Genomic DNA, 15585 nt, shown 5'->3' on the forward strand with positions numbered 1-15585 from the left:
GTGGCCATGCTGTTATATGACTATAAAGTATGTAAATTGTAAGATTTCTTTAGTTTTTTCTTACATTCAAATCCACAACCATACTATGCTTCTTCAGGTGCTCCTTAGATTTTCCAAATTACATCTCCACTTTTCTCAGACTTCATCCAACTTTCTTGTCTAATTTAGGATTTTCTATTGGCTAGTCCATAATGTCCATAACGGACGATGTTAATTATTTCCTCTTTTTGTGAGGTAAGCCTACCGATTTTGCTCTTCGTGTTTTATATTAAACTGTCCCATTACCAAGTCCTAAGCAATAAGGTCTCTCCTGCTCCCTAGTTGTTGTTTCCATTTTTTCTCCCACTATGCTTTTGGGGTAAATTATCTGAAATTAGTGTTCCCTCTCACAGAATTGTATGTGTGCCATAAAATTTCTAACTTAAACATACATCTGAAACATTTAGCAGGAATAAATAAGCTTTGCTGTTCTTCCCCCCAGCTTGTGATGATGAATGCACAGGACTCCTTCTCAGTGACCTGGATCGGCTAAACCAGATGATCCTGAGTGTTAACCTCAGTGGTCCACTGCCTGCTCCATATAAAACGTTGCATGGTTTTGAGAACATGACACAGGAATTAAAGGTATGTTCACAGTATTCACATACATAAATAACAGGGCTTCAGTACAACTGTACTTGAATCTGTTCAAACATACAGCCGTGAGGAGGTTCAGGGAAGAAGAAAAATTCAAGATTTAATTACTTCAAACTTGCTTTGGTTGATAAATAGTTATTACAGTTATTTATTTTGACTTATTTTAATAAATAAATCTCGCAGCAGTGATTTGTGTATGTATGTGCAAGGAATTATACTGCAGGCACAGAAAAAGTGGTCGCATACAAATAAAATAGTGTTCATGCTGATGGTCCATAAAGGGGTTGTGCATTTTATGTACTGTATGTTCCCTACCATACTTATAGGTTCTCCACTAAACTATGTGAAGCTGCCAAGATTCCTGAGAAAAATATGTTGGATGGATGTGACACAAGAGTCAATGACAAAAGGGAGTTGCATACTGTAATGAAAAGGAAAATTTTTGATGCTTCTTCTTTACAATATTTGGAAGCACTGAGATCCATTAAATACAGATTTTCAGTCTCCCTCCTCTCTTCCCCAACAGCATTTGCTTTCACCTCAGCGAGCACCAGCGAGACTCCTTCAGCTAGCACAAGAAAATCTGGATACCCTGGTGACAGAAATGGATGAACTACTGACAAGAGTAAGTCTATGATCACGTTGGGGTCTATGGGTTTGGTTAAGGCTGCATAATGACAGAAATCTTCTGAATATGAATTAAACATGAATGAATAGATGAATTATAAGATGCTTCTCAGTCTCAGTGTCTGAAACGGCAGCAAGTCCTCTAACAACCTCTTTTTGTGGGCCAATACATTGAGATATATTTTCTGCAAAACTTTATAATAATGTAAGAAAACTTTATAATGCTCATACAGAGCACCCAAGAATGAGCATATTTGGAAAAGCTGACACTAAAGGAGAGTTCTTGATATAGCACTTATGGGCTTTCCCATGACTTCAGCTACAGGTTATGTTACAAAGCTAATGGCAACAAAACTATGGGATTACCACACAATTTCTCACGTGTCTGGAGTTTTTCTGTGACTGGCTGAGACTTTCGGAAACTGAACTGCCTGCTTTCCTTCCTTTTCTTCTGAACATTAATACTGTCTCTGGTAAGGCTATCTGCCTTCTGCATCAGCAACATCATCTCATCATATTCCCTTTCAAATCTCCTGAGTCTGTCTCAAGATAGTTCTCAGCCTGTTTCTCTTTTAAGATTGCCTGTTGCAATACAAGTAGCAACAGGCTAGAGAGTACAAGTAGAGTTACAAGTAGAGAATTACAGAGTTACAAGTAGAGAATACAAGTAGAGTTACTTAGTGCCCAACCATCTCAAGCACGTTATAGGCAAAGTTTTGCTGTTTTGCGTTTTCATTTTCCATGTTGGGTTATCTGTTGTGTTGGCTTGTTTCTCCAGGAGCTGTAAAGCAAATGGTAGCCTAGCCTGATTCAGTTATTTTCAAGACATTTTATAGCAAGGCAATGGAAGTCCTGCTTTAACAAATAAGAAGTTCTCGTTAAGAGTCAATGAATGAAGTAATTGAAATGGGTACAATATTTAAAGGGAGAATTCAAATATATGCACAAGGTGTGTGAGTTTATTTAAATATATGTGTTCTATATTTCATTTATGAGGGTAGTGAGACACTTCTGGGTTCAATCGAAGTGCTATTTACTCTTTTTATTAGGAAAGTTTTATTTCAATATAGACCTTATTTTGGTCAGTAAAAGACATTGTCTAAGAAAATAGTATAAATTGTGCCACCTAGTGGAGAAAAAATAGGGAAATGGACCGGCCACGATAAAAATACAGCTGTCCAAAATATATTACTATGAAGGACTAGCAAAAATCATGTTAGTGATTTGTGCTCCCCTGCATTGAAACAGCCAAATAAGACAGACATGGATTACTGTACTGATGCATATACACCCGAGAGAAGTTACCTAAACCCCATACAGTTTTAGCATCCTGTCTTAAAATTGTTCATGGCTTATAGAGCTAAAATTCTCAGAGAAACTGGTTTGTTTGTGTGGATTATATTCAATTTTGAAAAAATCTATGAAATCACGGGTAGTGGGTAAGAAAGCATCTGTAGTGTGTTTGCGTATGTATGCATGTATGTGTGTGTCTATCCACACAGGTATCTATCTATACATACTCTCATTGTGAGTGTAAAGAAAGCTTGTTTTTTCAATTCTGTTTGCTTTTTTACTTTTCTGCCAGAAATAACTACAGTAGTTTTAAGTCTAGGTGAATTTTTAACTCATGACAGCCCTACAGGCAGGGAAGATTATGTTTCTTGTATTAAGATTTTTCAATCTTAGGCTAAGACAATTTTTTTTCTACTTTGCATGGTTGCTCTTTTTAGTATCCTTTTCCAGTGCCCCCCCCCCCAATAAATTTTAATCTCCCATGGAGATCACCTAAAATAATGTTCCAAATTCTGACCTTCTGACTAGTCTTGGAAGGAAAAAGATTGAAGGTGTGATCTTAGGGGATTTAGTGTGGTGGCCAGATCATCACCACTTCCATTTCTGCAGTTTTCTGTTGTTGCAATGAGTAAGTAGCCTTATGATTTCCAATTATCCTTACAGAGAGTTGTTAACTGGATTGCAGTTGAGTTTTTCAATATGGGGACTGGCCAGCAGTGACAAGTCCTACCCTTCTCTTTCTATGTTTGTAAATAGGAGTAACGACCCAAAAAGAAGAGTGATTCCTGATGTAGTGTGTTCAAGTCTCATTTCCAAATGAAGATATAGCTGATAACCACATAATGGCTAACACTTGGTGCACATGGTACAACCATAGGTAGAAAAGTTTTTCCCCATATCTGATTTGCAGGCTCACTAAACTTTCAAAGTGAAACCAGTAGTGATAAAGAAAAAGGTTGCTGAGGATTGGTGAAGAGTCTATTTCCATGAAAAAAAAATTCTATCCATTTTAAGATAAAATGTAGAGGACAAAAGTATTTAGTCACTACAAAACCTTTGGAGTTTTTGCTTCCTTGTGGTCTCTTTTCAACGAGTGATCTCTTACATCAGTGCAGCACTCCTTTTTCTTTTTTTCCATCATATTCTTTCCTTCATTCACTCTGCCATACAGAAGATCCTCACGTCTTTCTCGCACTAATTACGTTCTTACATGTCTGCGTGCACATTCCCACATCTACCACCAGAGGCAGATCTCAGACTCTTCACTTCTTTCCAGTTCACTACTTTTAGTCAAAACCCCCTCTTTCCTTCTAATTAGGTACCTTCAGAGCCTTCAAGAAAGACAGGGATCAGAATCACTCCTCTTGATTGAAATACTTATTTTGACTTTGTAAACTTTTTCGTTTCTCCCATACCACTGAATTTCTCAAGCACAAAAATTTCTGGAAGTAGTAGCAGGGGCAACTTAGTTTGCAATAGTTGGAAGCATTTGGAGGTAGAGCCAAGAACTTCCATTTGCACAGTGAGTTCTGTGTTTACTCCTCCTTCTCTGGTCTGCAGCTTACTAGCTGGAGAAATTCCTGTAGGGTTCCCCTCCAGATGCCATCCAGAGGAGTTTCTTATGGCTCGATTAAGACCTCAGACTAAACACGCAAACAAAACCAAAACAAAAGCATGTGTAATTGCTAATACTTGCTAATAGTCTAAGTTGCTAAGTGGCTAATTGTCTTCAGATTGGGACAAGGCCTTCCATGGAATCTTCATCAATAAGTACAAGCTGTGAACATCACCAAAGCAGGTTCACTGATCTCAGATGATACTTTCTTTAATAGATTTCCAAGGTAGGGATCTCCTTTGTGCCAAAAAGTCTTATTTGTGTCCAGACTTCTTGAAGATTCATTCCAAACCCTTGCTCTGGGTCCAGTCTGCCTGACCCTTATTGCTCCCCAGAAAGAGTCTGTTGTGTTTGTTTAAACTGTTAGGAGATGCTGAAGACTGACCTTATAGAAATGGTGAACTGCAGTAAACTGAATATATAGAAAATGAGTAGGACTTTATTAACAAATGGAAACATTTAATTAGCCATGGAATGGCTAGGTACAGTGTAAAGGATGTTTGCCATTTAGTTTGGTTTATGGAGTTAAAGCTAGATCAGATAATGAAGTGAAAGGTTATTTTTCAGCACAGCAAATTATGGCAAAATACAGAAAGCCTTCAATGGAACTGAATGGGATTTAAGTACTAAAGGGAACTGTCACCAAGAGGAAATGAAAACTGTTCGATGACAGATTAATGTGAACAAAAATGTAGTACATGCCATTCAGTCATAAATACTGAGAGGTTAAAGTGGCCAATTGGAATTAACATGAATGTGGAAAAAATAATCAAAACTAAGAAAAGCATATGTAAGTTATAAAACACCATTTGTAGTAAAGGATTTAGAAATATTATAGAATATAATAAAAGTGAATGTGAAAATTCCAAGCAAATAAAACCCAAAGAATAAAAGGCTGATTGTGGAGGATTTGACAATAAATAATAAGGTAGTTCTCAATTACATGAAGAATGAAATGACATCAGAAATGCCAAGCTGGGTTAGAGCAGTAGTCCATCAGCACCATTCTGTATTTTTGCCTTTTTCCTATCCCGACTGCCTTTTACAGCCCACTGTGACAATATTTTAGTTCTGTATCCAGGCAGGCAAAGGGGTTTTGTAAATCTTAGAGGAAGTAACCAATAAAGCTGTATAAATGTGAAAAGCCATGTTCTTCTACTGATATAGGGATGCAAATGGAACCAACTCCCCCCAGTCAGTGTGGGTCTTAATTCTTCTTGTATAGTTCTATTTACCTGAACCATTTTAATATAAATTACTTTCAGAGTAACTACTCTGAAGTAGACCAAAACTGTAAGTGGTATGATAATGCCAGGGATTTGATTTCAGAAACGCAGCTGTCCTGGTGTTTCTCAAGGGCTTCCTTCTAGAAGCTGATCAGGCAAAAATAAATATGTTAAAGTGACACTATTTCTCTTTAACTATTATTGAAATCGGGGGGTGGGGGGGTGGTGTAACTGAGAAAACAGTTTGTACAGCTCAAGTCAGAGAAAACCTAAGCTCATTTTGAATTACTGACCTTCTAGCCGTTTCCCAGAGACTGGAAAGATCATAATGCCCTGCTTCGAGACGTTTCTTGAGAATGCAATCCCCAAAGAAAAAATTGGGGTTTTTTTGCTTTACAATACAGTTTGACAAACTTTGTTGCTTGAAATGGTCAGCTGCTTTATAATAAAAATGGGTCCATTTTGTAAATAGGGACCTTGAGAGCTAAGCAGAATGTCTTAAGATGATTCCTTTCCTTAGCATATTTTTCGGGTCTGCAGCAGACATCTGTCTTCATCCTGCTGCTGCTGCTGTGATTCAATAAAATTATAAAGCATTTAGTTACATAAAGCTAAAATTTTACAGAGCGCCCCAATATGTTATAAACAAACAACTTCCAGCATTAGAGCTGAAAAAAACAACTCTTTTTTTTCCTCTCTTTCTTGGTTTAATTAATGTATTGATTTAAAATTCTTCTTGCTTGTTGGCATGAACTGTCTCTTTGAGAACGCCTCCGGGGAGGAAGCAAAGAGGTCATGATATCTGCTGCACTTTGTCAGTCGAAAGGTGCACACTTGTGAAACTATGGAAAGTATTCCCTGAAGAATCTATTAAGAGGTTCCAAACAGCATTTCTTTAAGCAAATTCAGTGAATAATTTCATCCTGTCTCCCTTTGTGTGGTGTTGCACACAGCTAGGGTTTCTAAGAACCTAAAATAAAGCCTTCCAGTTTGCATTTAAAGGAAAAGGTAATAAAACTTAATTGTGTACTTTAACAGAGCATGTCATTTCCCATGCATCTGATCAATAATTCATTGATTGCCTTTTGCCTGAGGAAAGTTTTGTACATAGATTCAGCCAGTAGGAATATCACATAGTGCAGCCTTGTCCTGTTTATTAATTATACTTTTCCTGAATTTGGATCACTAGGCTACCAAGGTGACAGCAGATGGTGAGCAAACCAGGCAGGATGCTGAGAGGACTAATGACAGAGCGAAATCTCTTGGACAGTTCGTCAAAGGCATTCTCCAAGCTGCTGAAGGTATTGGAAAAATTAAAATATACCAACTGTTTCTCAAGAACACTGAAGGATGGTGGGGAAGAGGGTCTGAGAGACAGTGAGGAAGAGTTTATTCACTGAGAAATGTCATGTGCTCTAAATGTTGAGTGAAGAAACTACAGTCAACTATCTTCAGGCTTTTTGCAACTTACAGATGCAGTTTATATAAACAGTTAGTGCATTGGTAATTATGAACAAAGACTAGCACAATATCGAGAATGTTTCTTCAGGATTTTTGCAGTTATTTGAAGAAAAGCTATGATGATGAAGTAACCAACAGGGCTTAGCTTTTGTTTATTTTCAAAGCAGTTAAAAACATGTATTGGTAAAAAAGCTTGATGTAATTTTAGCACTTGGTACATTAACACTTCATCTTAATTCCCCAAACTTACTTCAAAAATACATTACTACTTGCTGTTAATGAACATCTGCTGCTTGGAATTTGCAAGTAACTCCTAACCCTACCTAAGTAGTGGCATGGAGCCAACTCTCTTTCTTCCACAAGCTGATTCACTGCACTTAAAAATGCAGTAAAGTCTCATGAGCAAAAGTCTTGTAGATGGCTTTGAGGAGCAAGACCTATATATTGCATGAAGCTATTAAACAAGGTAATGGCTGAAAAATATGAAAATGATTGGCAATCACAGGTAGGTTTTTTACTTGAAAAAGTACTGATCTGTTCTTTCTTCCTCAAAACTCCCACTACAGTACTGACTTCAGTAGTTACGCTTCTGAAGGTCCGTTTCCTTGAAAGGGAAAGTTTCCACTTTTGTCCAAGTGCTATAAAATACATGTTATATTGCCTTTCATGTGACACATCCCAGTACATGCCCTGTAGCTGAACTGAACAGAAATTTAAGATATCTTTAGGACTTGCAACTTTGACATGAAATAAATGTGGGAAAAGCAACAAGAAAAAGTCAGCAAGTTTTCAAGAAGTTTTTTAAACAAAAGACCAGATTCTTCATATTTCAAGATGAATTTGGGATGACAAGGGCTAAACCAATTTTTTGCTCCACAAAGTTCATGCCCAGTGTTTGTAACCCAAACAAAAGTTTCCTCAAGCAGGCTTAGCAATAGGAAGTAGAGTTAGAAGATGCTGAGGGGGTGAAATAAGTTTATGTGGTATCTTAGAAGAAGGCAAAGACTCTAAAATCAATGTTTTTGCCTAGTGGCCAAGTTAACATTTTAAGAATAGATGAAATATAGGAGCACAGGACTGAAAGATACCTCCTGGGTTGCTGCATCCACTCCCCTGCTATCATAAACTTTCTAACCCTCATCTTCAAAGTAGTACCCACAAATACACACAATCTGAATAGGAGGCAGTTTCAGAACTCTGCATAACTACAAACCTTCTCATTTCTAGCTAAAATTATTCATGTTTAGTTTATCATCATATGTTCTTTTGCTAACCTTGTTCTTTAGTTCAAATAGTTTTTTGCCTCTCCCTTGTGCTTCTCCTCCTTCCCCCACCCCCAACTATGTTCATACAGAGGAATCATATTCCCCTTCAGCCCCTTTTTTTCTAGACTAAAACACCTTAAAGCGTATTCTCCCAAGTGTCCTGCTCAGCTTCATATAATTTTACTTCCTCTGTTCAAAATTAGCTTCATCTTTCCTGAGCACAGGTAACAAGCATTGAAATGAGGTTGCTTCAGTGTCTTGCACTTCAGTAGCAGTAAAACCTGCCTATGTCAGCTCTCCTAATACATTCTGGGATAGCATTTCCTTTTTTTCACAGCTGGGTGCCATTGGAGATTCATAATATAGCTATGTTCTCATTCATTCCTTATATCTAACTGGCAAAGCCATAGTTTACAGCTGAAATTTCTGTTGTTATTTAGTTCACAACCTTACATTTTCTACTATTGAATCTCATTCCGGTCCGATTACTTCAGTTTTGAAGGTCACCCAGTTCTTTCTGCATAGCATTCCAATCCTTCCCTACTAAGACTGTCTACAACTTTTCCTCATAAGCATATTTTTTCAGTAGACCTCCTTTTTTTTTTTCTTTCCCCCTCCAGGATCATTAATGAAAATATACAACTGGATTTGCTATTAAACCGCACAGTCTGACATGTGCTACCTTTGGAAAAAAAAAATAAGAATAATAAAAATAATAAAAATAATAAAAAACAGGAATTCCACATTAATTTATTCCACAACCTGTTTTCCAATTACTTCCAAAGCAAGTTATCAGGCCGTAGTGGTTCCTGTTTCTTCAAAACAGGCACTGCATTTGCTTGTTCCCAGTCAAACAGTCGTCTTCCTGGATTTGCCATGTCATGCACCAGATCTTTCAAGTTTCTAGAATGGCAGTTCTCTGGCCATTCCAGCTTGAGTTCTTCAAAATGTTCTTCCTCTGGTTGTGATAATTTCTACATCCTTACTTCTGATTGCCATCCTCAATTGTCTTCCTGTTCAGGATCACCATCTTTCAAAAACTGAGGACAAACTTTCACTTTATGTTGGAGCCATTCCTAGATTATTTTAAAATTTGATGGCATTTTAACTGCATATTGGCCCTATACCTTCATTGTCTCTGCTCTTTTTGACCTATGAGACATTGCTATATTGTTCCTTAAAGACTTTATGTCCACTCATGATGTGATTGAGATGACCAACCAGTTTGCAGGTATTCTTTATGCCCATTCCTTGTGCCCCATCCCTAGATTACAGATTTCTGAGTTATAGTACTTTGGATCTCTAGGAATGCAGGCCTGTATCTGTGACCCTGAGCTCCCTCGTACTTGTTGCCAGTAGGCAACAACTTTAGGATGAAATGCCATGAAAGGACCTATTTCTTTCCATTGACTGAAAGTAATGCTTGAGAAGGCAGTGGGCAGAAGTATGTGATTGTAGATCTGACAGATGCCTCCCTAAACGTCAGGGAATCAAGGAATTCTTCGAGCCATAAAAACTTCTTATTACAAGTAAGAAGTTTTTAGTGATTTGTTGTAATGACCATACCCTGACCATTAATCCATTTCTACTGAACTGATTGCTGACTTTCTGGACTTCTGAGTACCTGTAACTAGTCTTCCTTCTTAACTATGGAATTTCCCCAGCTTTGCACTTCCTTGTGTTTGTCTATGTCAGTGCATCCAAATCTTTTACCACCACTGGACTCTGACAGTTTGCAGTATACTAAGACTAGAAAGTAAAGATTGTTATGAGAAGAGGAGGATGGAGGACAAAGACAAAGCTGGGTATAAATTTTCCTGAACCTAATAAAAGCTGAAATAATATATCCATTTTCTCTTTTAACCTCTCTGAATATTTACCTTAAATTACTATTTATTTATTCCAGATTTAAAAAAATTAATATATGCCTACTCCTCGCCTGAGGTAACTTAGTAATGATACATAACATAATGCACAGAAGCGATCCATGATCCATTTAAGCAAAGTGTAGTCTTTTTCCAGTCCTCACTACCCCACACATAACCACTCTTGATTAAAGATCTAAATCTCAGTTCTCACCAGCAAATCGAAGACATCATTGGATTAGAATTTTCTTCATAATTTGCTCTAAACCTACACAATGTGTAGATGAAATAGTCATTTATTTGAATTTTGGAAGACAGATTTTCATTTCTTCAATTAAAGATTTAATTTAAAATGTTCAGAAGTACCCATGCGACCAGGAACTGTGTTATTTTGGAGAAATCAGTTGCTTGGGAGCCCTGTGCCTGTGGAAAGGCAGCAGTACTTTTTAAAATTGAAGATGGAACTGATTGTCGTAAATGACCTAGTTGCTTCTGAAAGTGTATATTCTAATATGTCGTGGTGTGCTATGGCAGAAAGGTTTTAGTCAGTCCTTGGATATGATACCATGTGTACAGCTTTATCAGTGAGGAATAGTTCAGCTATTCCAAACACATAATACATGTACAGTGTACCATCATATATTCCAACCTTCATACCCTTCTTTTCTATTTCTGGGTATCTGCTTCTAAACACATGAGCGGGTTTAGACATCTGTGGGTGTCTTTCACTCCTCTTCTCTCTCCTTCTTTTTCCGAAATTTCCCAATCATTTATTCTTCCTAGCACTGTTAAGTCTGAATGCTAAAAATGACATATTTTGAAGTTCTCCAAAAGTAATTTAAATCTAATTTTCATTGCTTGTGCTGCCTGCTCCTTAATTCTATGAGCAATATACCAGATTATCTTCTGCTGTTTCGAAGGTTCAGTGCAAATTCTTTCTTTCAGGGGGAGGAGGAGGAGGGCAGCAATATATTTCTTATACTGGATATAAAGACTTCTTCACTTTAATTACTCTGCTTAAAAGTGAGCTATAATAAAAGGTTTGATGAAACATATAACATTTTCCATTTGTTACCAATCATTGGATTAACCATCCTTTATATTTCATAGCAGGAATAACCAGTGCAAGTTGCATTCCACTTGCTCATAGAGTTGATGGGCAGATGCTTAAAGCCTCTCTTGTTTTTATTTACTAACTCCCTACGTAAATATTTTTTGGCCCCCTGCAGCTGCAAATGAAGATGCTATAAAACTGAACGAGACACTCAGAACCCAAGACGAGGCCTCGGAGAAGAGCCTTCCAGAACTGCAGAGTGAGGCTGACAGAATGATTGCAGAGATGAGAAGCAGAGAGCTGAATATGCAAGAAAGAATAGCTCAAGATGAGTTAAAGTGAGTAGAGAGACCTCAGTCTTCAACCTCCCAGTGATATCTGACTCTTGTAAATGTGATTGTCATTTTTTCCAACCAAGTTTTCAAGCTGGGGCTTACAGAAATGTGAAGGAAAGCGAAGTCTAATACTTCATCTCTGTTAATGTAGTATTTGCATTTTTGGAAATGCTTACGTATGTGGAAAGCAATCCCTAGGAAATTACTTCTCTGCTCCACAGGTACCAGCAACATTTCTAATCGAATTCTAAGCAATTTTTCTCAGTTTGTTTTTAGCTTCTGCTTCGGACCTGATGAATGGCTTTTGTACTAAAAAGCTTGTCTAGAAGCTTGGGGGTTTTTCTAGAAAACTGGTTGGTCTAATAAAAATATTATCTCTCTGCAAAGTTTGTCCAGTAGCATAGACATTCAAAAGGATGTATTTTGCCACATATAGAATAATGTAGATCAGAATATTCCAACTCTGTGGCACAGTTCAGAAGCCCAGGGTTTGGTTATTTAGCTATCTGTAAAAATAAAAGCTATATATGTATATATAATTATATTGGCAGCTCTTTATAAAGCATTTTGCAAAATGCTGAAAACTTACCTGATCCAGAAAAATACTTGGCTTGAAGTTAAAATTCTGGTAGTCTGTTACTTCTGTGTCAGTCACACCAGGCATATTGCTAGAGCTAGGCTTTGCTTAGCACTTTGCCAGAGCAAACAACTAGCAGGTAATCCAGCTGAGCAGCTACGTGGTCCATTGAAGTTGTGACGACTCAGAAAACTGTCTGGGATAGAGGTATTCAGGCCTGAAAATGTCAGTTATCAGGTGCGTGCATACTGTAAGGAGGCGTAAATAGAATACAAGATTAGCTAAGAATTCCAAGCAGTACAGAATCAGATTTCCACTGCCTATCTTACACTTTATAAATTGGATCATTTTCTGAAAATCCTACCAGTACAGTATTTCTTCCCATAATTCTGATGCTTCTGCTTTCTGTTCTCTTGAGAAAGGCTATATTGCAAACTTATTTTTCAGCAACGTTTTATTGCTTTTTCTTCTGATGCCACTGACCCTCTTCTATCCCTTCTCCACTCACACATAGAAATAAACCAGGAAAAAATAGGGATGAGAAAAATTTAGCCAAACCTTTGAAAGTGCTGCCTGCAATTTTAGGGCAGACTGGGGGGGGCTTTCAAACAAGGTGTTCTTAGTCCTTAAATGCTACAGCCAACATGAAACTGTCAGACTAGCATGAAATCATTTCCTATTCTAGCCCAATAGCTAGAGTAGGAAATGCAGTAGGGCTTTTTTGAGGGAAAGAATTTCTTTTCCTCTTACCATTTTTCCTGAAATGGGCAAAGTGAGTATTTTTGTTTCCTGGTAAAGGAATACATTTTATACTAAGAAATACATGAATATACTCACTGATTTCAATCAAAGGTGTGTGATTCATCTTAAGGATAGGATGACCTCTGCATAGGCAGTCATTGAGATCCAAGAAATTTTGGCAGTGAACTCAGAAGGAAAATTAGTCACTGGATTACAGGGCAGGGAGGAAAGGTCCCTAGATAATGTTTTCTGAAACTCTTTTATAAAGTACTGCCTTTTAAAGAAAAATATCTTAAAAATGCTTAAATAATGTAGTAAGATAGTGGATAGGATACGTTCTGCAAGGAAAAAGGATGAAGAGAAATTAATCATTCTTAAAACTGTGTGTGTGTGCACACATGTGTGGATCACTATGCTCACATGTATTGTTACAGACTTATTTAGAAATATTTACTTTTGAATAGCTCTGCAAGTCTCATGATCACTTTGAGGTGGTTAATCATGTTTACTCTTTGGTGAGATGTGTTTTGGCAGTGATTGTATTCTGCTTTCAGGATTTTGTCCAGGAACAGAATTTCCTGAAGAAGAATCCAGAATTGGATTCTTCTTCCCTCTCCTATGTTTTCAGTGAATTCTCAAAAGTTAAATGAAGACAAATGGAGTAAAGTCTTCTTGCTTTCATAGATGGCCAAACTTCTCTTACATGTGCAGCTTTTTCCCTAATTTATTTTCCTTGAAACTTCTCAAATCACGTCTCTAATCTGATTGCCTTAGGGTACTGAAATGGCACATTAGTCAATAATTTCGCTCTAAAAAGAGCATGTTAAAAATACATCAGTTTCTGTCCTAAACCACCCTGATTTTCATACTTATGAAATAAATCTTTCAATATTTTATAACATTCCTACACATTTTCTCGGATGCCACTGAGTTGCTATCAAGGGATGCTGTGAGCCAGAATTCTATCTTTCTATTTAGTATGCTGAATAGCTTTATTTTTGTGTGACTTTTTATTCCATAAATTTGTCTGATGGCTTTTGAGCCACTGTGAACTTCTATCATCCAGTTTCCCGTAAGAAAGAATTGCAGAACTCAGCCACACAGTGTTTGAAGAGATGCCTCCTGTGTTTTGACATTGCTTCCTGATATTTTCAGTTTTGTATTTGGAGAGACACTGGACAGTTGATCACCTTATCCATGCTACTCATGATGTTATAGTCCTCATTTCTTCTCCAGATAGGACAATTCTAACATATTTAGACTCTCATCTATATATAGTTTATTTTTTTAAATCATTTTGTCATCAGTTTCTAATCTTTCTTTTGTTCCCTTGTACTCATTTTGAGGATCCAGACCACACAGCATTCCAGGTGTTAGGCCAGACCTGTGATTGCTTCTTCTAACACTTCAAGCACTTTGTACAGTTTCGTTCTTTTTCTAGGAAGGTATCCAGTGAAAGTAGCACAGCTTAAATGTGCGAGATAGTATTTCAAGAAACGTGGTGCAGTCTAGTCACGCAGAAAAGGGAGCAGATTTATTGCCTTGTACTTCATTAGAAGGAGCAGAGGGAATAATGCACAACAGGTCGATATGGAAGTGTTATCTTTAGAGCACCAATAAGGAGTTTTGAGGTAGACTACTGGACAAATAGGTAATTTGGACTGTGCTATGAGGCAAGGGCATAAAAAGGAAATCCATCTGTCTTGTACTGTTCCTCTAGTACTGCAGAGTCATAAGGGTGTCAACATTTGCCAGAAGTGTAAGACAGTAGCTGTTTAGACAGAGAACAATGGAGGAGGTATGGGAGAAATTCTGAATTTCTTTCTACACTTCTGTGACAGGTTATCGATACTGGGATTGAATTTTTGATTAAATATTTTGTCTTCAGAAGTTGCAAATTCACAATGTGAATAATTTTTTTCGTCAAAACCAAAGGCAGGGCAGATGGGGAAAAAAAATCCATCTCAGAAAGTCCCAAAGCTAAGGTAACAGTTTGGCTTTCCTTGGCTCCAGTTCAGATCCTTCATCTAAATTATGCCCAGTGGCAGCATATCTTTTCCACCTCTCCGGTATTTTTTTTATGTGCATTTATTTATGTGTTTATTTTTAGAAGGTTTCTAATGGAACTGACAGGCCAAACTGCAGTGTTTTTCAGAAAATACAGTTCTTGTTTTCCACACAGCTTCTTCAGACCCATTGCCTTAATGAGACAGGAAGAAAAACTTAATCTGTTCTAGGTGGAAGTGCGATAGATTTCTTCTGTAGGTATTATCTATCCTACAGATTCCTGTTTACTTAGGATTTTTCTTTATCTCTGAAGCATCATTTTGGAAGTGCCTCTTTTTTTTGTCTTTTTTTTTTTTTTTTTTTTTTTGCTGTCCTTGTCGTATTGCATTAACGCAGTGGAGTTGCATTACATTAAACTGATTCAATGGCCTGGTATCATGAGGCAGAGAAATGACAGGGCATAAGGACTCCAGTACTCCAGTCCTTTAAAACTGGTGCAGCAATTCTCTGATGATCAAGAAATATTGTATCCCCTGCCAAAAGCAGGCACTTGTGAACTTTCTATTTCTGTGTTGCTGAAGTCCATTAAAAATATCCCAGAATTTATTTTAGATAAGCAAAATTGTTTGGCTACTGGAAGTCATAAATCCAAGGATCCTGGGGTTTGTTTATTTCACAGGAAAGTATTTATGATTTCTGACTGTCTAAAGCAGTTTGTCTGCTCCAAGACAGCTCGAAATCAGGCATATCTACATATCCTCCTCAGTTCAAGGTAGGAAACCACTTTGTAATGTCACGTGTAACATTAATGTGAATGAAGGAAATCTTTTAGACAAGTTGAAATCTTTCAGAAAATCTTGCTTTACTAGTCAGATCTCAAGAA

At 37.3% G+C, this 15585-nt stretch overlaps 1 protein-coding gene across 1 annotated transcript in view; it reads left to right on the plus strand.

Annotated features, from left to right (window-relative positions):
* Positions 1–15585, plus strand: part of LAMA2 (laminin subunit alpha 2) — a 388353-nt gene that overhangs the window by 289259 nt on the left and 83509 nt on the right. The window contains exons 34-37 of the mRNA XM_075497163.1: positions 482–624; positions 1163–1261; positions 6587–6698; positions 11218–11380. Of these exons, the coding sequence (XP_075353278.1) occupies positions 482–624; positions 1163–1261; positions 6587–6698; positions 11218–11380 (517 nt within the window). The remainder of the gene's footprint in view (positions 1–481; positions 625–1162; positions 1262–6586; positions 6699–11217; positions 11381–15585) is intronic.

The sequence above is a fragment of the Mycteria americana genome, chromosome 3 (assembly GCF_035582795.1).
Source record: "Mycteria americana isolate JAX WOST 10 ecotype Jacksonville Zoo and Gardens chromosome 3, USCA_MyAme_1.0, whole genome shotgun sequence".
Lineage (NCBI taxonomy): Eukaryota > Metazoa > Chordata > Aves > Ciconiiformes > Ciconiidae > Mycteria > Mycteria americana.